At 44.3% G+C, this 24,382-nt stretch overlaps 2 protein-coding genes and 1 long non-coding RNA gene across 9 annotated transcripts in view; 1 reads left to right on the top strand and 2 right to left on the bottom strand.

Moving 5' to 3' along the window:
- LOC137783674 (seizure 6-like protein) overlaps nt 1-10,017 on the top strand; it is a 31,081-nt gene extending 21,064 nt beyond the window's left edge. The window contains exons 4-17 of one of the 4 annotated variants that reach the window (XM_068573878.1): nt 332-527; nt 1,282-1,467; nt 2,300-2,471; nt 3,029-3,195; nt 3,369-3,563; nt 3,845-3,983; nt 4,342-4,538; nt 5,167-5,361; nt 5,774-5,965; nt 6,656-6,850; nt 7,648-7,683; nt 7,967-8,075; nt 8,464-8,569; nt 9,240-10,017. In XM_068573878.1, coding sequence (XP_068429979.1) covers nt 332-527; nt 1,282-1,467; nt 2,300-2,471; nt 3,029-3,195; nt 3,369-3,563; nt 3,845-3,983; nt 4,342-4,538; nt 5,167-5,361; nt 5,774-5,965; nt 6,656-6,850; nt 7,648-7,683; nt 7,967-8,075; nt 8,464-8,569; nt 9,240-9,269 — 2,115 coding nt within the window. In that variant the 3' untranslated portion in view covers nt 9,270-10,017. Of the gene's footprint in view, nt 1-331; nt 528-1,281; nt 1,468-2,299; nt 2,472-3,028; nt 3,196-3,368; nt 3,564-3,844; nt 3,984-4,341; nt 4,539-5,166; nt 5,362-5,773; nt 5,966-6,297; nt 6,346-6,655; nt 6,851-7,647; nt 7,684-7,960; nt 8,076-8,463; nt 8,570-9,239 lie in introns of those variants that run through there. The other 3 variants (XM_068573877.1, XM_068573879.1, XM_068573880.1) reach the window with 3 other exon arrangements.
- LOC137783675 (uncharacterized) lies at nt 5,120-10,941 on the bottom strand. 4 transcript variants are annotated; one of them, XR_011077358.1, is made up of 5 exons: nt 10,792-10,941; nt 8,438-8,658; nt 7,819-8,094; nt 7,627-7,711; nt 5,120-5,350 (listed from the first exon to the last, which is right to left on the bottom strand). It is a non-coding gene; the product is annotated as an uncharacterized lncRNA (long non-coding RNA). The 4 variants fall into 4 exon arrangements; XR_011077359.1 differs by having other exon boundaries at nt 7,819-8,043; XR_011077357.1 differs by having other exon boundaries at nt 8,445-8,658.
- A 1,902-nt stretch (nt 10,942-12,843) lies between these two features.
- Nucleotides 12,844-24,382, bottom strand: part of slc4a5b (solute carrier family 4 member 5b) — a 15,035-nt gene continuing 3,496 nt past the window's right edge. Inside the window, exons 6-25 of the mRNA XM_068573417.1 lie at nt 22,503-22,660; nt 21,933-22,020; nt 21,673-21,827; nt 21,284-21,409; nt 20,679-20,853; nt 20,463-20,596; nt 20,016-20,196; nt 19,836-19,926; nt 19,082-19,140; nt 18,491-18,682; nt 18,221-18,334; nt 17,495-17,656; nt 17,055-17,233; nt 16,812-16,884; nt 16,674-16,742; nt 16,072-16,245; nt 15,602-15,769; nt 14,530-14,629; nt 13,647-13,699; nt 12,844-12,926 (exon numbers count right to left, since the gene is read on the bottom strand). Coding sequence (XP_068429518.1) covers nt 13,698-13,699; nt 14,530-14,629; nt 15,602-15,769; nt 16,072-16,245; nt 16,674-16,742; nt 16,812-16,884; nt 17,055-17,233; nt 17,495-17,656; nt 18,221-18,334; nt 18,491-18,682; nt 19,082-19,140; nt 19,836-19,926; nt 20,016-20,196; nt 20,463-20,596; nt 20,679-20,853; nt 21,284-21,409; nt 21,673-21,827; nt 21,933-22,020; nt 22,503-22,660 — 2,400 coding nt within the window. The 3' untranslated portion in view covers nt 12,844-12,926; nt 13,647-13,697. The remainder of the gene's footprint in view (nt 12,927-13,646; nt 13,700-14,529; nt 14,630-15,601; nt 15,770-16,071; nt 16,246-16,673; nt 16,743-16,811; nt 16,885-17,054; nt 17,234-17,494; nt 17,657-18,220; nt 18,335-18,490; nt 18,683-19,081; nt 19,141-19,835; nt 19,927-20,015; nt 20,197-20,462; nt 20,597-20,678; nt 20,854-21,283; nt 21,410-21,672; nt 21,828-21,932; nt 22,021-22,502; nt 22,661-24,382) is intronic.

Below are 24,382 nucleotides of genomic sequence, written 5' to 3'. Positions count from 1 at the left end.
CACTCACGGAGAGACACAGTTACACACCTAGACACAGACACACACACACACACACACACACACACACACACACACACACACACACACACTGTCCTACTAGAGCCCAGGTGTGTGTGTGGTCTCAGGTGTAGCTCCGCCCCCTGGTGGCAGCGTCTTGTATTTCTGCTGCTAAATAAAAAAAAACATTGTGAGAAAATAAAATAACAAGTTTTGAATATTGAAAACTTTACAAAGAAATGATTCAGATGATTAAAGACATCAACACAGAATCTGAATTGTGTTACACGTTTTCTAAAATGTGATTTGCAAATATGCAAATTCACCTGTCCAGGTGAAGAGCGTGAACCTGTCGGAGGGCGAGCAGCTGTCCATCCGCGGCGCCGATGAGCGCGGCGTCCCGCTGGTGCTGGCCAACCACACGCTGCTGGTGGAGGGCCAGGTGATCCGCAGCCCCACCAACACGCTGTCCGTCTACTACCGCTCGGCGCCGGAGGCCGGCCCGGGCGAGTTCCAGCTGCACTACCAGAGTGAGTGTGTGTATACGCAGAAAATATGATTATGCATGCATGTGTGTGTTTGTGTGTGTGTGTGTGGTTTATTTAAATGCCCACACACATTGAGTGTAACGTGTGTTCTCCTGCAGGGAGTGTTGGTACTCGTGTTTGTGCTAATTGCGCAATCAAAAGTCTTCTGGTGGAATCATGATGGAGTCTGTCGGTGAAGTGGCTGATGGGAAATATGATTAATTGGCTCTCATCTAATTAAGAGGCCGAGGATATGGGGGTTTGCATGAGTGTGTGTGTGTGTGTGTGTGTGTGTGTGTGTGTGTGTGTGTGTTCCATTAATCAGAGTTTTATAAACATCTTCACATGAAATCATCGTTCAGGGAATAAAAACATTACAGAAACACAACCAGGAATATTAATAATATTAATATTAATCACGTTGTTTATTTAATTAAAGTTAAATGAGTTAAAATTCCCCGTGGGGAATTTTATTTCTCCAGTGACTTAGAGCTTGTTTATAATCGCCTTCAAGCTGAATGTTTTCTTTCATAACAATATATTTTCATAATTAAGAACAAATGTTCACTGAGAGGAAACAAAATGGTTTCCAGAAGAACGGAAACATAATAACATGAAAACAAAAAGTCACACTCCAAGATTTACATTAATGAAGTGAAGTTTGGTGAAGTGACGTTTAATGACGTGAAGTGACGTTTCGTGCGCATTGGCTTCCCCATGGTCCTGAAACACGTGGGTTGTGTCTCCCTCTCTGCAGTCTTCAGGCTGAGCTGCTCGCTGCCCAAGAGGCCTCACTTCGGGGAGGTGTCGGTGCTGGACCTGCTGCCTGGAGGCACGGCCCGCTTCCACTGTCACATGGGGTACCACCTGCAGGGGGCGCCACTGCTCACCTGCCGCAACGCCTCGCTGCCGGTGTGGAGCGGCAAGGTACCAGCGTGCAGAGGTAAGCGCTGCTGCAGAGGAGGCTTCCTATTGGCTGTCCCCTGTAAGGAGAGGAGGCTTCCTATTGGCTGTCCCCTGTAAGGAGAGGAGGCTTCCTATTGGCTGTACCCTGTAAGGAGAGGAGGCTTTCTATTGGCTGTCCTCTGTAAGGAGAGGAGGCTTTCTGTTGGCTGTCCCCTGTAAGGAGAGGAGGCTTTCTATTGGCTGTCCCCTGTAAGGAGAGGAGGCTTTCTATTGGCTGTCCCCTGTAAGGAGAGGAGGCTTCCTATTGGCTGTACCCTGTAAGGAGAGGAGGCTTTCTATTGGCTGTCCTCTGTAAGGAGAGGAGGCTTTCTGTTGGCTGTCCCCTGTAAGGAGAGGAGGCTTTCTATTGGCTGTCCCCTGTAAGGAGAGGAGGCTTTCTATTGGCTGTCCTCTGTACGGAGAGGAGGCTTCCTATTGGCTGTCCTCTGTACGGAGAGGAGGCTTCCTATTGGCTGTCCTCTGTACGGAGAGGAGGCTTCCTATTGGCTGTCCTCTGTAAGGAGAGGAGGCTTTCTATTGGCTGTCCCCTGTACGGAGAGGAGGTGGAGTCACCCATTGGCTGGTGGACTGATGTTATGAAGCCTTTCGTTCACAGTAGTCATCTTGGATGGCGGCCATGTTGTTTTTGGCTCTAAAGCGTCCCCTGCTTTATGGTCTGTTTGACTCTAAATTAGTATAATTTACTAAATGAACGTCATACTGTATTGAAGAAGACTTGAAACTACAGATTGAGCCAATACATAATGACATTCTGTTGAGAAACGTCTTCATTGCACCTTCACCTGAGTAGCGTGGCCTCCTCTCTGCAGCTCTCTGTGGCGGCACAGTGAAGAACGCTACGGTGGGCCGGGTGCTGTCGCCCTCAGCGCACCACGGGCCCAACGCCACGCAGGACCGGTCCTGCTCCTGGTCCCTGGAGGCCCCCAAGGACCAGAGGCTGCACCTGCACCTGGAGAGACTGTCCCTGGGGGCCACGGACAGGTTTGGGCTTTCATTGGTTGTTCTTTATTCTTACCATAATCAATTATTCTTCTTCATTTTGTATTTTATTCATTAATTTTATTTTATTGAAATACATTATAATTATTATAATTATGAACACATCATTTAATGTATTTATGTGCTTTTTTTTAACAGTTTAAAAAGTTCACATTATTAATACATTACAAAAACTAAATTTAATATTTTTTCAGCTCTTTGGTGTAAAAATCCTGATTTGTAAATAAAGCTTTCAGATTAATATTGAAGCAGGAAGTGGCGTAAAAAGTACAAGTACCTCAAACGTGTACTTGAGTATTGTGTTGTCTAGAACCGGGCCCCTGGGCCCCATGGGGCTCTAATACTGAGCCCCTAGGCCTCTAGAACCAAGCTTCTAGAACCGGGCCTCTAGGCCTATGGAACTGGGCCCCCAGAACCGGGCCTCTAGAACTGGGACTCTAGAACCAGCCCTCTAGTACCGGGCCCCTAGGCCTTTAGAACCGGGCCTCTAGGCCTCTTGAACCGGGCCCCCGGGCCTCACGGTGTCCCCGTGCCTGCAGGCTGGTGCTGTGGAGCGGGCTGGACGCCGGCTCTGTGGTTCTGTTCGACTCGGGTCGGGGGGGCCAGATCCCCTTTGAGGGCGTGATCAGCGAGGGCCCGGCCGTGAGGATCCAGTTCATCACGGACCGGCCCGACCACAACACGGGCTTCAACATCCGCTACGAAGGTACGCAGCCGGCAACACATATTCATATTTATAACATCGTCACTGATCAGCACGGCACCGAAGGGTTCTGAGCTCCAGTTCTGGGTGAGTGGAGGACCGAGAAGAAGGAACCAGCATCCGTGGGTTTTAATATTTGATATTTAATCTTTAATAAAGCTGTGTTTGCGCCGCAGCCTTCGAGCGCGGCCGCTGCTACGAGCCGTTCCTGCAGAACGGGAACTTCTCGACCTCGGACCCGCTGTACGGCGTCGGGGCCGTGGTCCAGTTCAGCTGCGACCCGGGCCACGCGCTGGAGCAGGGCCCGCCCGTCATCGAGTGCGTCAGCGCCCGCGACCCGTACTGGAACGACACGGAGCCGCTGTGCAAAGGTACCGCCGGGGGCCCGAGACCGCCAGCTGGGTTTGAATATCACAACAAAATAAAAGTATTTGTTTTTACAATTCCTGCAACTTTGTGCTTTTTACTGAAGTACAGAAGTGAATATTCTACTTTGTTTTATTGACTTGATGACTTTGTTTACTCTGAAGATTCATATTAATACAAAACCTAGTAAACTGATGAATTATGTATTAGTATAGATTAATCTACCAGCAGTATACAACAAGCTCCGCCTTTAGTGTAACACAGTAACTTTTGTCGCCCCCTGCAGCGCAGTGCGGGGGCGACCTGGCCGGGCCCGGTGGCGTGATCCTGTCTCCTAACTGGCCCGAATGGTACGGAGAGGGAGAGGACTGCAGCTGGAGGATCCACGTAGGGGAGGACAAAAGGGTGCTGCTGGACGTGCAGCTGTGAGGACACACACACACACACACACATATACACACACACACACACACACGCACACACACACAAACCATATCCTTTAGCTGAGGCTTTTATCTAAAGAGACAATAAGTGAATTCATACATGAGGACAAACTCAGAACAACAAAAATCAAGAAATAAATTCACACAACACACACATAAGACACAAGAAACACACAGCACACACACACACAACACACACACAAGAAACACACAACACACACACACACACATCTGTGTTACACTCTCAGCCTGTGGATGGAAGCCGCGTTTAGCCTCCGAGGTCACGTGGTCTCCACCATCATCTTCATCTTCATCAGCTGACGGCGCCTCCCTCCCGCAGGCTGAACATCAGCGACAGCGACATGCTGACCATCACCGACGGCGACGAGGTCACGACCCGCATCCTGGGCCGCTACGTGGGCGGCAGCGGGCCCTTCAAGCTGTCGTCCAGCACGCCCGACCTCACAGTGACCTTCCACTCCGACCCGGCCGGGCTCGTGTTCGGCAAGGGGGAGGGCTTCATCGTCAACTACATGGGTGAGCCGGGTGTACGCAGACGGGTTTTGAAGCCATGAAAAGAGCCAAAAGCAACAGAACCTTCAACGCTCTGGTGCACACTTCCTCACTTCCTGCCTGTGGCTCTCAGCTGCAATCCCATTGGCTCCTAGACGCGAAGCTTCAGAAACACACACGTACTGTAACAATGAAGTGAAGTACAGTATCAAGTACAATGTGTACCTCTCTCGTGTGTGTGTGTGTGTGTGTGTGTGTGTGTGTGTGTGTGTGTGTGTGTGTGCTCTGGTAATAAATTGCCTCCACACACACGCGTCCAGGCTCGAGTCAATACGATGAATAATTTATCCAAAAAACTCAATTTACAAATCCCTGAAGGAGGACTATAATGCAGAGTGTTACGCAATACTGTACATACTGTACACACACACACACACACACACACACACACACACACACACACACACACACACACAGACCAGGAGTCCCAGTAGGAGTAATAGTCTTAAAACATGAATAATGTGTTCAGGAGTTCTGTTTTTCAATCTCTTCTTCTCCCGTTCAGCGCTTCACTCCTGCAGCGTTCTCGGACTCAAAGTCGACAGTTTAAAGAAGAAGAATACATCTTCACCTCCTATTTATTTTTTCTCAGAGGTGTCACGAAACGACTCCTGTCCGGACCTGCCCGAGATCCAGAACGGCTGGAAGACCACGTCCCACATCGCGCTGGTGCGCGGGGCTCGGATCACGTACCAGTGCGACCCGGGGTACGACCTGGTGGGCCGCGAGACCCTCACCTGTCAGCTGGACCTCACCTGGAGCTCGCAGCCGCCGTTCTGCGAAAAGAGTCAGTTACTCTCTTATTCCTTCGCCGAGATATGACAAGTATTTACAACCAGATAATTCTTTGTCCTGACCACTAGGGGTGACTCCTCTGGTTGTATAGAAGTCTATGCTTCATGTGTTAAAGCTGCATTCCCTCTACAGGAAGCTGGTATTAGTGATATCAAGGAGGAGGAGTTTCCTTTTCTTATTAATACATATTTTGTCCTGCAGAATATGAGTATGACGAATAATTTATGAGCCATAATCTAGGAAATGTTCATTTTTTTGTGTTTATTTGACCATATCTTTTGGGATATTGTACTGGATCTCTGTCGTTTTTACCTATAAAATCTTGTCTTTATAAAATAATGCCCCCGGTTATGGGTAACAATGCTAATAACATCTTCTGGTCTGCATGTTCCTCCTCTCCTCAGTCATGTACTGCTCAGATCCGGGCCATGTGGAGCACTCTACCCGGTCTCTGTCCGACCCAAAACTTCTGGTCGGGACCACCATCCAGTACACCTGCAACCCCGGCTTCATCCTGCAGGGGGGCGCCACCATCTCCTGCTACGGCCGCGAGCCGGGGACGCCGGTGTGGACGTCCCGACTGCCCCACTGTGTGTGTGAGTACCTCGCGAGGAAAGAAGGACAGTAAATATAGAAATAGGGGGAAGGTTTAGTTTCTTTTGCCTCCCAGGAGAGGAATAAAAAAAACAAAAAAGGTATTTATTTTATCACGGGCTGAAAAGAGGTCGTGGTTTACCGGTGATTTGTCAGGCTGTGATGTCAGAAAGCTTTTCATCAGATGCACATTTAACACAAGATGAGAAGCTCTTCTTCCCCGCGGCCAAGAGATCTAACAGGAGTGGGTTTGTGTGATCTCTCTCTCTCTCTCTCTCTCTCTCTCTCTTTCTCTCTCTCTCTCTCTCTCTCTCTCTCTCCTCTGCTGACACAGATCACAGCGTCTCCACATGCCAGAGATGATGCTTCATCTCAGCACTGTGTGTGTGTGTCTCTGTGTGTGTGTTTTTAGGGGTATTAATGTCTGCGTGAAGTGTTTGATATGTAAATTCGATGCTAATGCACCGTACCAATCAGCTCGCAGCCACCTGGAGGAGGGGGCGGAGATTACCCATGAGTCACCTCGAGTCAGCCGCGGCCTGTCGAGTCTGACGAGGAAAAAAATTAAAATAAATAAACAACAGGATCTAAAAGATTCTTCTTCTTCTTCTTCTTCTTCTTCTTCTTCTTCTTCTTCTTCTTCTTCTTCTTCTTCTTCTTCTTCTTCTTCTTCTTCTTCTCTCGGTCTACAGCGGAAGACTCAGTCTCCTGTGAGAACCCTGGCCTCCCGGACAACGGGTACCAGATCCTGTCCAAGAGGCTGTACCTGCCCGCCGAGTCGCTCACCTTCGTCTGTTACCAAGGCTACGAGCTCATCGGAGAGGTTGCCATTAAGTGCATCCTTGGGAACCCGTCCTTCTGGAGCGGCCCACTCCCACTCTGCAGGGGTGAGAATGTTATGTATTTACTTTTTGTTATATTTTGATGTCAGGTGGAATGGAGCGCTCCCTTCTCCTCGATACCTTTTGGATTTGTGCACGAACAACAATATTCCTCAAAGACTTTTCTTTGCCCTCCATGCTTGTTGATATTGAGAGATTGATCATGGCGCCCGTGCATGCTAACGACCGTTAGCTGAACCCTAGTGACCAGACAGCGACCGTCCAATGGTAGCTTGGCCACCGTAAACCTGTTTCTAGTGGCGTCTATTGGTGGGGCTGCATATTGCAACCAACAGAATATTCTACCGTCTGTGTCAAAGAACTAAGCATAGACTTCTATACAACAGAGGAGTCGCCCCCTAGTGGTCTATAGCGAAAATGCAGTTTTAACACATGAAGTATAGACTTCTATACAACAGAGGAGTCGCCCTCTGGTGGTCTATAGAGAAAATGCAGTTTTAACACATGAAGTATAGACTTCTATACAACCAGAGTAGTCGCCCTCAGGTGGTCGACAGGGAAAATGCAGCTTCCACACATGAAGCATGGACTTCTATACAACCAGAGGAGTCTTTTAAGACACTTCTGAATTGGCTTCACTCGGCAGAACTGGAGGTCTGGGGACCGCGTCTTCACAAACCTGATAAAAGCAGGACCTCGAGCACATGGGGAAACGTAGACTTAGTAACGGTTCAGGGATCAGCCAGCGGTCATTTCAAAGCTGCCGTGTTACCAATCCAAACTCTACAGGATGTTTGATGTCAACTCTCACATGCACTGACCGACAGAATGATGTCTTGCAGCCAACCAAGACTGCTTTATCAACCATGCTTTGGAAGGTGAGTCTTATCCGTGTACGTCGGTGGGCTGAAAAGACCAAACACACACACACACACACAAAAGCAAAAATAAAGCCGCTTGCATCTGCAAACATCTGCCTGCCGAGTTCATTCACTGTGTGTTTGTGCATCCACCTGTTTGTGTTTGTGTGTTTACCCGGAGACCTCGCCTCCGTTTGCTTCTCCACCCCCGGCCGGCCTCGTAGAGCTTGTATTGGTTTTATCCGGCGTTGCCTTCGGTTCACCGTGTGTGTTTTACGTGAACGCTATGTCTCAGTTGCAGAGGCGACCGCCGGCTCCACGCTGGACGGAGGGAACATCGCGCTGGCCATCTTCATCCTCGTCCTCCTGCTGACCGTGCTGCTCGGGGGGGCGTATGTCTACGTCACGCGGTGAGGTCAAGTCCACACTCTGAAACCATCTTCATGTTGATTGTGTTTTTTTGTATTGTTTATATATTTCATTATTTTTTAAAAATTAAAATGTTTTTTTTCTTCATTTTATTTATTTTATTTGTATTTTTTATGTATGTGTTAAATCATGTATGTATATTTTAAATGTATATATTTGTATATACAAATTTACATTCATTTATATACATATAATGTTCAATATATTTTCTATAGACATCTATGTATATACATATATGTATATACATTTTTTTGTATATATATATATATATATATATATATATATATATATATATATATATATATATATATATATATATATATATATATACACCTTCTCTAACCTCTGACCTTCCTCCTGGTGTTTTAGGTGCCGGTATCACTCCAACTTGAGGCTTCCTCTCATCTATCCTCACCCGTACCGACAGATTACCGTGGAGACGGAGTTCGACAACCCGCTCTATGAGACCGGAGGGGTGAGTCTCCATCACCTCTAGAGGCCGAGCGCCCGATGCCCTGGACCCTCGCAGGGTCCTCCTCATCTTCATCTATGTAACAGGACTATCTGAAGAGGAAGAAGATAAGAGTGATTGTGTTAAAGATTCCTGATGGATGACACGAGGCTGTGTCCTCACGTCTGAGACAAAGATCTCGACACAATATTTAATAAAATGCAGTGGTGGGCCGTGCGACTGCAGATGTAATAACAGTAACACAACCAGCAGCACCAGATGCACTAAACCCTCCGCAATCCTCTGTGGGAGAGGCGTCATCAGTAAATCCACCCGCAAGTCCGTTTCTCAGGCTTCAGCCAGAGCTACGAAGTAGCTTGTAGGTAGATACTAGGCAGCTTCTAGGTAGCTACTAGGTAGCTTTTAGGTAGCTTCTAGTTTCTAGGTAGAAGCTAGAGGTTTCTAGTAGCTTCTTTCGTTGACAGAAGTCAAGGTGGCCACAGATCAATCACAGCACATGTTAATCGTCACACTGGACCACTGACCAATCATAACGTTGTGTTTGTGTTCTGGCGTAGCAGAGAAGGCTTAGCAGGCCCTGACGGCTCACCACTGGTGAAATGAGGGGACAAAGGTCAACTGAGAGGAGCCTCAGAGTTGGTAATCTTCTCTTTTTTCTCTCTACTGTTTACAGGACACTCGAGAATACGAAGTATCGATATGAGGCACAACAACGTTCTGACTCCTCCTCCCTCCGCGCCTCCTCCCTCCTTACCTCCTCCCTCCTTCTCCGTCCCTTCGGAGGAGGCGTTGTAAATACAGATAGATGATGTCCGGCCACGTCTGCCAACGAGACGTGAGCCCACTGATCCTTCTCCTCCTTTACTCTACTTGATAAGAAACCAGAGGAGGAGGAGAAGGAGGAGGCCCAAAGGTCATCGAAGACCATGGGAACACGGTGAGGAAAGAGATGCTGAGTTTGAAAAGAGGAGAGGAGGAGGAGGGGGAGGAGGAGGAGGAGGAGGAAGAGGAAGAGGAGGAGGAGGAGGAGGACACAAGGACTGAAGCACTTTTACAGTATTTTTGTTGAATATGAGACTATTAGAGGAAAACAAATCCTGGAACCGAAAAGAGAGTCAAAGTTGTAATCCTTAACATCAAACCACTTTGAGTTCTATTTATGGTCTGATTTATTTCTGTTTGAAGAGGGTTTGCTCTTTATTTAGAATTAAACAAAATTTATACGAAAAGTGAAGACGATCTTTGTTTTGTGTTTATTTACCAAACAGAAACGAGCCGTCAGCTAGCGAGCAACAGATTCAGTTTAGCATGTGTTAATGCTGCATTCTCCCTCCTGACCACCAAGGGGCAACTCCTCTGGCTGTATAGAAGTCTATACTTTATGTGTTAAAGCTGCATTCTCTCTCCTGATCACCAGGGGGCGACTCCTCTGGTTGTATAGTAGAGAGAATGCAGCTTTAAAACATCAAGAGTAAACTTCTATACAACCAAAGGAGTCACCCCCTGGTGTTCAGCATAGAGAATGCAGCTTTACCACATGAAGCGTAGACTTCTATACAACCAGAAGAGTTGCCCCTTGGTGGTCAGTAGAGAGAACACAGCTTTAACACATAAAGCATAGGCTTCTATACAACCAGTATAGAGTTATCATTGTCCTTGATGCAGTTGTTTCCACAGTTATGAAACTGTCATCAGTTTCATAACTGTTTCATACGAGGAAAATACTTTTTGAGGGGGTTTTTTGTGTCGCAGTATTGCTGTGTAGAGATGTATTCACCCTCTGAACCCAAAGCACTTTCGGGGGACTTTATTTTTGCTTCAGCACATAATTTCTCTCCGTGGCCTCGTTTCCCAAAGCAACATAAAAGCCTCATCTCTATGGAAACAGGACCCCGATGAGGAGAACGCGTCTTCAGTGCAGAACAACTCGGTCATCGTGACATGAGTCATTAAAGAGGAAAATAGCACAGTGCAATTTAACAATGTATCACGAATGTAAAAACGTTTTTATGAAATTATTCTCACATTTCCAGCTGTTTCGTAGGACTGACATTAAGGATTACAACTTTAGGAGTCTTGGGGGTAAATTGTCCGGTGGACTGGTGGAGCTTCTTGTTGTTGTTTACATCCACTCTCCCTTCACCGTCTCCTGCCACAAGAGTGACGATAACAGGAAGCTGATAGGGTGCCGTGTCCCTGAACGCACCTTCGGTCCCTGAACTCACCTCCGGCTGGGCATCACCTTCCAGACTCTTCATTAGTTTCCAGCTGTAGCTCGTCCCGTGGTGTGTTCATGACTTCCGGGCGTTTGCTGACGTCTTGTTCCCGCCTGTATTAAAATGGATCCGGAGCCCTTCGGATCCGGACCGGACCGACTCGGGACTTAAAAAAAGGAATCGAACCTGCGGCGGTTTGCGTGTGAATAGCTGTAGTGAATCGACGGAGCTCCGCCCACCAGATGACGTATTTATTTTGATGTATACTGTACATGTGATGTTTTATGCAGATTGATAAATGTACATTTTCATTATGAGAAGACCGATGTGAAGAGTTTCCCTAAATAAATGGCAAAACTTCAATAAAAAAAATCCAAAAGACTTTCTAAATATTGAGGCTCTCTGGTGGATTCTTTGATGTCGTCTCTTTTCCAACTCTTTGACAGTTAATCAGAACTTCTCTTTACTTGTCTCTTAAAATCTCTCATTCACTTCAAATATGAACATATTGCACATTTCATTTGGCTTCATTTTGCATCTGAGAGTTCAGATGTTTGAGTTAAATGATTTAATCAAAAATAATGTGAAGAAAATGATCACAGAACATGTTCCTCTTGACTTCCTAGATAAACAGTTCTCAACCTTCTGATATTTCCAAATGAAAATGTCTCCAGGGATCTCGAGCGATTGAATTATTAATATTTCTCTGTCTGAAGCTTTGACTCTTTTAAAAAGGGAAACTTTTACAGGGTTTTTGGAACTGGAGAGAAAAGATGAGCCTTTAGTCACCTGGTTGATCAATTTATAGTTCAATCAATAATATTTTCCCCCTTTTGTTTTAATGCAAAGTGTCTCGTCCTCGTGTCCAAAAATTGAATAGTCGTAGAAAAATATATATATTTTTATGAACTTTCATGCAGTTTAATAAAAACTTGGTTACTTTCTGCACATTAACCTCATGGGGGGCAGAAGAAGAGGAGGAAGAGGAGGAGCAGAAGGTTTCCTGCTGACACAAGTGTAATGGAGCCAAAGGCCTCACAGGCGTTCATGTCCGCATCATTAATATCACAGCATGGGGCCAGATATTAATGCAAAAACAAGTGTATTGCATAAAACCTGCAGGCCTGAGTTAAAACCAGAGACAATAATTATGTGAAGAATAAATTCATGTTTCAGAGTCATAATGAGTAAAAATACACCACCATGAAAGATTAGAATGCTTTTATTAAATTTTCAGGGTTTTATATAAACCATCAAGTAAATCGCTATCTTTAAATGCATAAGAAAGAAGAAGAAAAAAACGGCAAACAAATACTGATCAATAACTCTGATCAATAACTGATCAATAAGTGTGATCAATAACTCTGATCAATAAGTCTGATGTCTAATGCATGTTGCAGAAATGTGGTTTCATGCATTAATTATGAATCATCGACACATTGTTTGTTGTTGCTATGCATCATTTATCAGGAAGCGCCAATTAGTTAATTAGATCAAATTATGCTAATTAGGCTCCACCTGTGGGAAATAAAAAGTGTATATGTGGTTGGTGTGTGTGTGCGTGTGTGTGTGTGTGTGTGTATATGTGTGTATATGTGTGTGTGTGAGAGAGAGAGAGAGAGAGAGAGAGAGAGAGAGAGAGAGAGAGAGAGAGAGAGAGAGAGAGAGAGAGAGAGAGAGAGAGTGTGTGTGTGTGTGTGTGTGTGTGTGTGTGTGTGTGTGTGTGTGTGTGTGTGTGTGTGTGTGTGTGTGTGTGTGTCTACAGGATGGTCTCTGAGTCACCAAAGTGAGCTCGGCGTCTCTTCTGGAAGTCTCTGTTTCTTCCCGCTGGAGGCCGCATGTCCCGAGGTCCCTGAAGGTGGCGCTGTCCTCCGGAGAAGAATTCCGGATCCTCGAGGTCCGAGTCCACCTGGATACTCACCTGGGGAACGGGCTGCAGGTGCGGCGGCTGCAGGTGCGGCGGCTGCAGGTGCGGCGGCTGCAGGTGCGGCGGCTGCAGGTGCGGCGGCTGCAGGTGCGGCGGCTGCAGGTGCGGCGGCTGCAGGTGCGGCGGCTGCAGGTGTGGCGGCGCGTCCCCGGCGGTGAGGCTGGAGGTGAGGGAGGGGGCGGGGGAGGGGCAGCAGATCTTCAGGCGCAGGGTGATGCTGTGGAAGCGGCCGGGTCACACTGTTACTGACAGACTGGGAGCACTGGTGTAAAGATACTTTGTGTCTAAAGAATGGAAGAAACTTGTCATTGAAGTGCAGCTGAAAAAAATGAATAATATAGTTTTATTTAAAACTTTACTTTATAGCTTGTATTGTATTTTATTTCTGTAATTTACTTCTAAAGAGGTTGTTTGAACTTATTTTCTCAATAAATATTAATAAAATAAGTGCTGGTTTATTGTATGCCTGACTGACACTAGGGGGCGTTATTGATCAAGCAGAACTAAATCTGGAGTGACCGGAAGTGAGCCAGAACAGAGGGGCTGATGGGTAATTTGATGCCTTTTTTTTTTAACTTACAAGCAAATCTTACTTTTTAGATGAATATATTACGACTGAATATAACTATTAGTATCAAAAAATATTCTACAACTATACTTTAATAACTTTTGATAGCTTGAAAAATATGTAATAAATAAATATTAAAATAATTAAATCCAGGAAATAAAATCAGTGGTCGAGAAAGGAATTGTCAGACTAAACGAAAATGACTTTTTTTTTTTAGAGCTTCGTCTTTATTGTTTTTATTGTTGATAAAGTGAAAAAGAAAAAAAACAGGTGTCAGGTATCAGGTATGGTCTTCTGGTGTCAGGTTTCATGTGTCAGGTTTCATGTGTCAGGTGTCAGATCATTAAGGTGAAGGTGCAAGTTCAGTACCTTCGGTCTAATTCATTTTGATCAGATGTGACTGTGGAATATGGATTCATCTCCTGTAAAAACATAAACACACACACGTGTATAAGTATATATATGTATATATATATATATATATATATATATATATATATATATATATATATATATATATACAAATATATACACATATACACATATATATATACATATATATGTATACACACATATATACATATATATATACATATATACATATATACATATATACATATATATATATATATATATATATATATATATATATATATATACTTCACTTTTATATATTTTGTAAATAACAGTTTTATGACATATTACATTGACATGTGATACAGTGATATTTATCAACACATTATTACTTCTGAGATTTTGATTTTCTGAGTTTATGTCTCTGGTCTTAAAAACTTACCCCCGGAGTCTCTCTCTTCACCGCTGATGTTTGTTGTGTTTGCTGAACACATCTTCACATCCAAACATGTTCAAATGACTCATGACTGACTTCCACATTTCTACTTGTTTACCGTTGTTTGCTAAATAAATATGTTTTAAAGCCTTGTAAGCTCGTCTGGTCCCGTTTAACAGAACACGACGTACTCATTTATAAGTTACTTTCAACATGTAATAGATATAGACTACACCTAGTATATGTCATGACATTTTTCGACATGCTATCTCTTTTTTAATACAAATATTATTTTAAAAAGTTATGGAATAACATTGCTTAAAAATGTCTATGAAAAATAAAAATACATTGTGTACTGAAAACTTCCTCCATGTGCAACCAAAGGTTCATCGCTCACATTCAATCAATGACATCACACATTTAAACAACTCAACGGGTGAAGGTGAGGGGCGCTGTACTCACAATCAGAGGTTTGCTTTTGGGGGGGAGGGGTTAACGTGGAGGGGGAGGGTCTCCTGGTCTCCATGGGAACCTTCACTGGAGAGGGGGAGGAGCTACCGGGCTGAGGGACAAAGAGACGAAGAGGTCGGCATGCGGGACAAACTGGGACTAAAGAATAAGACTGCACGTATCCTTTATTTGTGTCATCATCAAACAGCTCGTGAGCCCAAGAGGTCCATTAAAAACATATCAGACGTTCCTTCATTAATAACTTACACACAGATTGTTTATTTACGGCCTCCTGTGTGTTTGGTCAAAGTAATAGCGATCAGCTGTTATAGGAAATTATGAGGATTTATATATATATATATATATATATTTAAATATCTGTGATCCCGTTTTTAATTTTAATTCTGTTTATTGGTTCTCAAGTTTACAGATAAGTTCAATGCAGATAACATGTTTTGTGTTTTACAAAGAAAAGAGCAAAAAAGGACAAAAACGTTAAAAGAATATTGACAGAGGGGTTAAAAGCAAACAAAAACACACACATAAAAGTGAAACACAAATATATTAAAAGAGGCGGCCCAAGTAGCTTGAGAATTCAATATGAGAAGATTGGCAGATGTGTTTTGTGTCCCCAAAAAATAATGACAATAACTTTAAGTCTACAAATAACACAGGAGGAGATTTAAAGCCTATAGATTAAAGTACAGGAAGGGAGGCCATGTTTACTCTAATTCCTCAGTTTGGTAATTCATCCTCTTCTTTTTCTTTGTTTTTCAAATGGTTAATCTTCAGGATTAAATTTCACCTTTAAAACACAGTCGGGTTTTTTTTTGGTCTCTTCACGTGAATTTTGTCAAAAATTAAAAAAACACACAGAGCTTTTCTCCTTCAATCAGAAGCTGGCGAACGACAAGGAGACAGACGCAACGAGAGGAGGATGGACACGCAGAGCCGACAGTGCCTTCAGCAGCACTGTGGGCAGAGAAACACACACTGTTAGTATCACAGACAACACACACACACACACAACATGGACACACACACACATTTCAATGCACTTTGAAGGCACCATCTCCCTCCTCACCTCCTCGTCGCTCTCGGGCTCGATCCTCTTCTTCTCCTTCTTCTTCGTCGTCTTGTCGTCCTCCTTCTTCTTCTTGTCTTTGTCCGGCAGGATGTCGTCCAGCCAGGCGAGGTCGTGCTGCGAGAACATGAAGTCCAGCAGCTTCCTCACCACCAGCAGGCCCAGGATCTGTGTGGGGGGCAGGGGAGGCGTTCAGGTACCACGCTGTAAAGAATGCCCTGTTATAGGTACTACAGGGAAGAGGCATTCAGGTACCACACTGTAAAGAGTACAGGTACTACAGGGAGGAGGCGTTCAGGTACCACGCTGTAAAGAATGCCCTGTTACAGGTACTACAGGGAAGAGGCATTCAGGTACCACACTGTAAAGAATACAGGTACGACAGGGAGGAGGCGTTCAGGTACCACGCTGTAAAGAATGCCCTGTTGCAGGTACTACAGGGAGGAGGTGTTACTGAAGCACAGACTCACCATCACTGGGAAGATGATGGCCAGGAAGGTGGACTTTAGGACCCAGAGGACGGCCAGACAGATGATCTGGACCAGCGTGAAGAGGTGAACACGCCTCAGCGGGACGTGGCGCAGGAAGGAGAAGTCGGGCTGGTGTTTGGGCGGCATGAGGTAGAGCTTGATGCGCTCCCAGAACTACAACGAGACGTAAAGAGGAACTTTATCTGTTCTCCTCTATGTCATGAAGTATCATCGAGAGATATGAGGCTTTATGTCTCTATGTGGGACATTATGACTCTACCTTATGAGACCTTATGTCTCCATATGATACCTTATGTCTCTATATGATACTTTATGTCTCCATATGATACTTTATGTCTCTATACGGGACATTATGACTCTACATTATGAGACCTTATGTCTCTATATGATACTTTATGATACCTTATGTCTCTATATGATACTTTATGTCTCTATATGATACTTTGTCTCTAATTATGTCTAATTATCTAGAATCTTTCAATTATGTTAATTGTTTTTCAAGTTTACAGATCAGTTCAATGTAAATAACATGTTTTGTTTTTTACAAACAAAAGAGCATGGCATGGCCATATTATATCTACCTGGATGCCGCTCAGCGAGGCCACGCCCATGTAGAGGAACACTCCGTACAGGACGGGCATCGGGATGTACTGAAGGAGAGACAGCGTTAAAACACAGAGCCAAACACAGAACCTTCATGGACCCCTTAAGGAACCAACCTGAAGAACCGGAGCCAGAAAGATGGACAGTCCAGTTAGAACAAACACCAGGATGCCCGTCAGCCGCTGCTCCCTGGAACATTAATAATAAAAGATTATTATGAAATAAAGACTCGTTAATACATATATGTATTATAAGAAGACTCACAAGGTTTTATTATTATTGTTCAGTAGAAAGGACACACTCACACACTCACACACACACACACACACACACACACACACACACACACGCACACTCACCGGACCCCCAGGAACTGCGGCTGCTCTCCGGGCGCGCTGGACTCGCTCTCCATCTTCAGCGAGTCGATGTGGGCGATGGAGATGACGGTGGCGGCGACGTACCAGGGCAGACCCAGGAAGGAGCACACAGCCATCAGGACTCCGACCCAGAACAGGTCCAGGTGGTACCCGCAACCTTTCTGCCAGACAGGAAGTGAAGGGGTGGGGGATTACCTTTAATGACCTGCAGAGGGCAGCAGAGGTGTATGAAGCGAGACACCAGCAGCTTCTGAGCTCCGAGAGCTTAAATCAGAGTTTTTATGAATGGAGCCTGGTGCGTTTGAACAGAACAAAGATAACAGCTTCAGCTCCCGTCAGTGTTCACTCAACCAGATGATGATTATTTTAGGAGGCTAGAGTAATATGTAACAATGTAACAATGCCCGTGACCTTCTACTCACCTTCAGCTTGTTTTCTTTGCGGTTGACGATGACGGCGCTGATCTGCTGGTCCATGAAGATGAGGATGGTGACGAGCAGCGCTGGGACCGAGCTGGCGATGTACCACCACCAGGGGTTCTTACCGAAGGGCATGATCAACCAACCACGGTCAGGACGCGTGGGCTGAGACACACACACACACACACACACACGCACACACACACACACACACACACACACACACACACACACACATACACGAAAATGTTCTAAATATTTGTTTACCATAAACAGTTATCACTGTTATGCGTGCGTCCACCACCGGGGGCAGAGCGGCTACACATGCACTCATAAGGGGGCGGAGCTACACATGCAGTCATCGGGGGGCGGAGCCAAATACCTTGAACTCAGTGGGAACGATTAGTTTGGGCGTCTCTAAACCCATCAACATGTCCAGACCCACAAAGGACATGATGGACATGAAGATGGAAAAATCACTGATTAGCTTCCTCAGCTGGGAGGAGAAGAGGACAGAAGAGAAGAGAAGAGGAGAGGAGGAGATAGGAGAGAGGAGGAGAGAGAAGAGAGAAGAGAAGTGTGCAAACACAAGGAGGTGAAGATAGGAAGAAGAACAAAAGAAGAGATGTTATTGTTGGTGAAATAAATCATTCCTGAATCAAAGGGGGAGAACATTAAACGTTCTGGAGGACGAGACGTGAACCAACAACGTTCAGGCGTTCAGGAGACCTTCAGCTCAGAGGGAACGAGCAGCTTGGGCGTGTCCAGATCCATCAGACAGTCCAGACCACAGAACAGCAGTATGGACACCATGATGGAGAAGTCACTGAGCAGGGAACGCCACTGGAGAACACAAGGAGACCATGAGGAGAACATGCAGGGAGAGAGGAGGAGAACATACAGGGAGAAAGGAGGAGAACATGAGGAGAACACGAGGAGAACATGCAGGGAGAGAGGAGGAGAACACGAGGAGAACATGAGGAGAACATAAAGTCTCACCTTGGTGGGGAAGTAGCGGCTGAACTTGAATTTCTTGAGCGACACCGTCATGGAGTACGTCCCGAAGAAGAGGATGAAGGACATGAGCGCCAGGTCGGGGACGTACTTACAGGCGTTGCCCACGAGGAGGCCGCCGTACCGATCACACTCCTTCTTACTCAGCTGGCTCCAGTCCAAACCCGTCAGGTTCAGCTGCGAGCATGAAGAGGGCAGAAGAAGAAACACAGACATCTGGGAATCTCGTCTTTCTGAATCTTTGTCTCTGTGTTTCTTTATTTCTTTGTCTATCTGTCTTTTTGTCGCTTTGTCTCTTTGTGTCTCTGTTTCTTTGTCTTTCTGTCTTTTTGTCTCTTTATGTCTTTGTCTCTCGGTCACTTTGTCTTTCTTTCTATCTATCTGTCGCTCTCTGTCTCTTTGTCTATCTGTCTTGTAACGAAGGCAAATGATTTGACCAGTTCAGACTGATTCCTGTCATGAGCTGCTTGATGTACTCTCCAGTGTCTTTGGAGTGAAGTCATAGTTTAAAATCCTCCTCAGTGACTTCCTTTATCTTCTCAAAGAGGAAAAGAGACGTTTGCCGTCTTCACTCACCAGCATCGTCAAGTTATCGTCTGCGAGCGGAGCTGAAACGTTGAAGCCCGGAGCAGATGCTGAGGAGGGAGACGCCGCAATGAATTATGGGTAACGTGATAGACAATGATGTTGTGTTTGATATGAGTGACTCAGGATTCATTCAATAAAATATGTGCTGGAAATAGCACAAAAAGACATTAAAAATGCCCTACAATATTGCCACTATCGAGTTTTGGATGTGAAAGAAATATTATGCAAAAATATTTTGGAAATTCTGGCTCTGGCCAGTTACAACGGATCCCAAATGGTCTTTTACAAACATGATATTACTGAATATACTCACGTTGTCAGACACATCCAAAGACGAAGCAGAAACAGATGAGATACACACATCATCACAGAGTAAAGACCAAACGTCTGCAACTAATTACATTAAAATATTAAAAACACAGGATCAATAGTTTTCATGCCAATATCCTAGAAGAGTCGATTTGTTTCTTATTCAGGGTGACGATTAATCATTTATAAACGCTGGAGCTGTAAATGATATAAAGTAACAAAACAACAAAACAAAAAATATACATTATATCCATCTTCTCATCGCACCCTCAAAGAGAAACCAAACAATTGTCATCTCCGACCCTCAACACTTTTTATTTATGAATACTTTGGTTATTACAAGCAGCCAATTATGAACTTAATATCTAAAGAAAAACACATGAACCAAAAGGAGAACACCTTATAATACACAATAAAAGGTGTGAGGACTCACCCTGGTCCGGGGCGAAGCATTCACACCTGTAGGAGGTGACGTAGTCCGGCTTGAAGCCGCGGTTGATTGGGAAATACTTCCAGGCTCCGACCTGTGAAAAACAAAACGGCGAGATGTGTTGTATTTATGTCATGTGTCCTTTTTCTGAGCATTTGGAGTCGGAACCCGTTTGTCGCCCACCATCTTTTTGATGGCGTCTGAGATGAAGATGAAGGAGATGAGGCTGGAGAAGCCTTCCTCGGTGAAGCGGGTCATGTACTTGATGATGTAGCTGGCGTCCGAAAGGACGAGCACAAAACACTGGAGGCAAGAGTGGAGGCCGATCCACAGACGCAGCTCCATGTAGTCGATCCCGTTGCTCCTGTTGACGAGAAGACAAAGTTTAGAGATCACGGTTATGGTCCAAACACCACGGTTATTTTTAAACCAGAAGATTTATCATAGTCCGACAGCTAAGGAAGTAAATAATGCATTATTCAACTTTGTTATTAGTCATCTAGATTTATCAAATTAAAAATGAAGAAGTAGAGAATTTTGTATATACTTCTATACAACCAGAGGACTCACTCCCTGGTGGTCAGGAGAGAGAATGCAGCGTTAACACACGAAACATATGTTTTTACTTACTTGCTGAATTCATAAAGCAATTTCTCAAAGATGAGAATCGGTCCCGTTGAGCTGAGGATGATGAGCGGCTGCCCACCGAACACACAGAAGACCGTCCCCGCTAGAGCGGTGCCGAGGAAGCTCTCCATCACGCCCTTTGAAGAGAGAGGCAAACAGGAAGTGAGACGTTGTGGGATGCGACACCGTCTCTGCAGTTTAGTTTTCTGTCATGGAGACCTGGTAGTTGTCGGTGGCGTCTCCCAACAGTCCTCCGAAGGTGATGGCGTTGGTGATGCAGCCCAGGTAGATGAAGAGCACGGCGGAGATGGACTGGATGTGGAAGCCGTCGTAGATGTCGCTGCAGAACCACGGGATCTTCCGTTTGATGTCCAGCCACAAGCCGCCGCCGAACCTGCCAGAACGAGCGAGATGTGTGCACAGTGTTGTAGCTTTCTGACAATAAACTATATATTAATATTTAGTTTTGTATGTATTCATTTTGTAAATTCGGTAAATTTTGTAAAATTTGTAAAACTGTGTAAAAATGTGTAGATTTTTTTTAAATTTTGTTGAATTTTTGTAGGATTTTAAAATGTTGTACATTTTAAGATTTTGATTTTTTTGTAAATTTTCAAATTTGAGTACATTTTTTAATTAAAAAAAAACATTTCTTTTTTAAATTTTGTAAATTTTCAAATTTTGTGAATTTCTTGCTTCTGAATATGTCACTTAATGAGTTCCTTGTTGTTGTTTTAGGAAGAAAAACAATGTCTCCTCAATTTTAGCGGGCTGATATATCTCCATTTACAGAATGATGTATGATTTATGAGTCCTTTTCTTACCTCCCAGTGAATTTCAGCTCCTCTCCGAGCTCGTGTGGAGCCGGGAACTCCTCGTCTTCTCCTCCAGCCGCCCCGCCGGCCGAGCCATTCATCTGACCGAGCTCGTTCAAGTTCAGCACCGACTTCCTGCAGTGAACACGGAGACAGAACGAGGCTCAGAGGTGGAAAGAGTCCTCCACCGGCTTAGCAGACACACACAGCGAGAGAGCAGCCGGTGATAAAAGTGGAGCGTTTAGCGGCTAATGAAACGTGTTTGTCGGAGGCGGTGGTGACCAAAAACGGAGCTAAAAGAGAACATTGTAAGGCCTTCCGCTGTTTCCCCCTAGTGGTAAAAAAATAATCTGTTTTCTCAAGTTTAAATATGGTTACATGTAGGAAAGTACACGTGCCTCATCTCTGCCGATGGAACCTTCTTGGGGGGTTCGATGCGTATTTTGGGGTCCCACTCCCCCGGAGGGAGGACGATCACCTCGTCCAGAAACTCGTCCACACCCGCGATCAGGTCCTCGCGGTCCCTGGCTTTGTAGGCGACGTCACTGAACAGCTGACAGGATGTGATGGAGATACAAACAGTGAGTGCCTGTGTGTGTGCGTGCGTGTGCGTGCCTGCGTGTGTGCGAGCGTGTGTGCGTGTGTGGTTGTTACTCACGTCGTCCACCATGAGCGTAGCGATAGCTCTGCCGATCTCATTGTAGGACTTGGTTTTGCCGTGTGGACCGAGCAGAATGAAGAGAAACCTGCAGGGACAAAAGGTTAAGGGTTAAATGTAACATATTTGTGTGTTTCTAAAAACGTGTCATACAGCTAATGTGGAAGCATATGCTAAAAACTACTAATAATAATAATTTATCAATTTTTGTACCAAACGACACAGTTTCTTGAGTAAAAATCATTCCGATACTGTAGGTCCTAATCTTTCCAAACATTAGTATTAGTATGTGGGACTTCGGTAAGGGCCTGAATCATACAAGTCGGCAACCGCTCCAAAAGACGTTTTGGGGGAATCTGGCTTATATCATGCTAGATATTCATAGTTAAGATCAGTTATGATTTTTTTTTAATATGATTTTTCTTTCACAAATAAATTTCCATAGGGGTTATCGGAGACACATAGAAGTTAATGGGAACGTATAGGGGTAAAGGAGACACATAGTGGTTTGAGGGGGTCCATAGGGGTAGTAGGGGACGCATTTAATGGGGGTGCATAGGAGCCACTCACCTGGTCGGCACCGGGACCTCGGTGAGGCCTCCTAGCGTCGTGGCCTGAACCAGACGCACAAAGGACACGAAGGGCTTGTCCAGAAAATCCACCTCGCCGATCAGGACGTTGGAGGCTTCGGCATCGCGAGGAATCTTCTTCATGAACTTATTCTTCATCTGGAGGCAGAGAGAGAGAGAGAGAGAGAGAGAGAGAGAGAGAGAGAGAGAGAGAGAGAGAGATGACCTTCACCATTTGTCCATGTGTGCCGCAGTCAGTTGGCATAATGAGCTGTAGATCAATAGAATCATGCAAGCAGTCACAGTGATTTTAAATAAATAAATTAGATGGATTTGTGACGAGGATGAATTCTTACTTTTTTTACCTCTGGCTATTCATCTACAGCAGTGGTGGTCAAACAGGGGTATGTGAAAATATATCAAATATAATATCAAATATGTTTATATATAATAAATATGCAATAAAATATAAGTGTAAGTGTATGAATTAAATTGTATAATCAGACACTCCTCCTCCTCATCACCAGGCAGCACGTGGCAGTGGAGTGGTGGGTGCTTAAATTAAAACCTTCTAATCTGTTAATTCAGCTCCTGTTTCTCTCGTTTGGCCTGGAGAAACCATACGTCTGGCATCTCCGCCTCTCACACTATCAGTTACTGAGGGAAAAGTCCATGTGAGTCGCCATGTGCAGCCGAACAGTAGCCGCGTATTTACTGGAGGAGATCAAAGACGGATGCAGGTGCCACTCCGGCTTCTGCCTGCAAAACATTTAAACCTCAGGGTCACGTGACGTGTCCATTCCTCGCTTTAAGTTCTCGTAAAAATATTTAACGGCAAAACTATCGAATTACTGTGGCTGTTCACGATGGAATGAAACCTGGAGAGAGACCACTTCCTGTGGTCGGACTCAAACAATGCAGCTCAGGAGCTTAGAAATGTGCACACACACACACACACACACACACACACACACACACACACACACTCTGACACACACATACACGCATACAAACAAAATTGAACAGCTACCCGACTGAGGGGATTACAGGGATTACGCCGTTCTGACGACTCTGCATACGACCTCATAAAACAAAGCTCAATTTTTCATAACACACACACACACACACACACACACACACACAGGGTGTCACTTTAAGCCATCTGATGTATTATTATTCTCTTGTAGACAACAGGAGATCAGCTCACAGCGGATCAATAACTGCAACAGCCAACACGCGCGCATATATATATATATATATATATATATATATATATATATATATATATATATATATATATATATATATATATATATATTGTAATCCAACAATTTCCACACAGGGGTCACTACTTGTTTGTCCTGATGACGTCACAGTGTAGAGGAGAGAGACCCTTCAAGAGGCATCTATTGGAAAATGTTGATTTTCAGACTTTTCTCAACAGATTTAATTCGCAGGACCTTCATAAAAAATCAGCACTTAAAAAACAAATTTATTAAAAACAGCTTCCATAGAGTTTTAGTGCTTTACAAGTACAAATGAAATTAATAATAATAATAATATATATTGTTATATATATATATATATATATATATATATATATATATATATATATTAATAATATCTATTATTATTAATATTATTATTAATTACATGTTTTTATTATATCCCTGTGAATGAAGTGAAATAAATATAATATGTCTCCAGTATGTGATTTTGGTGGTTGGAACATATTTCAATGACAACATAGCATAATCCTTTTTGTATAATAATGATAATAATAATAATAATAATAATAATAATAATAATAATAATAATAATAAAAGAAAGGTGTTCCTAAAGCCCAGACGTCATTTCTTATTGTTCCCATTCGCCTTTAAC

The sequence above is a fragment of the Clinocottus analis genome, unplaced genomic scaffold (assembly GCF_023055335.1).
Source record: "Clinocottus analis isolate CAN_PGR_092001 unplaced genomic scaffold, fCliAna1.0.p SCAF_13, whole genome shotgun sequence".
Classification (NCBI taxonomy): Eukaryota; Metazoa; Chordata; class Actinopteri; order Perciformes; family Cottidae; genus Clinocottus; species Clinocottus analis.
This window is presented reverse-complemented; position numbering and strand designations above follow the sequence as displayed.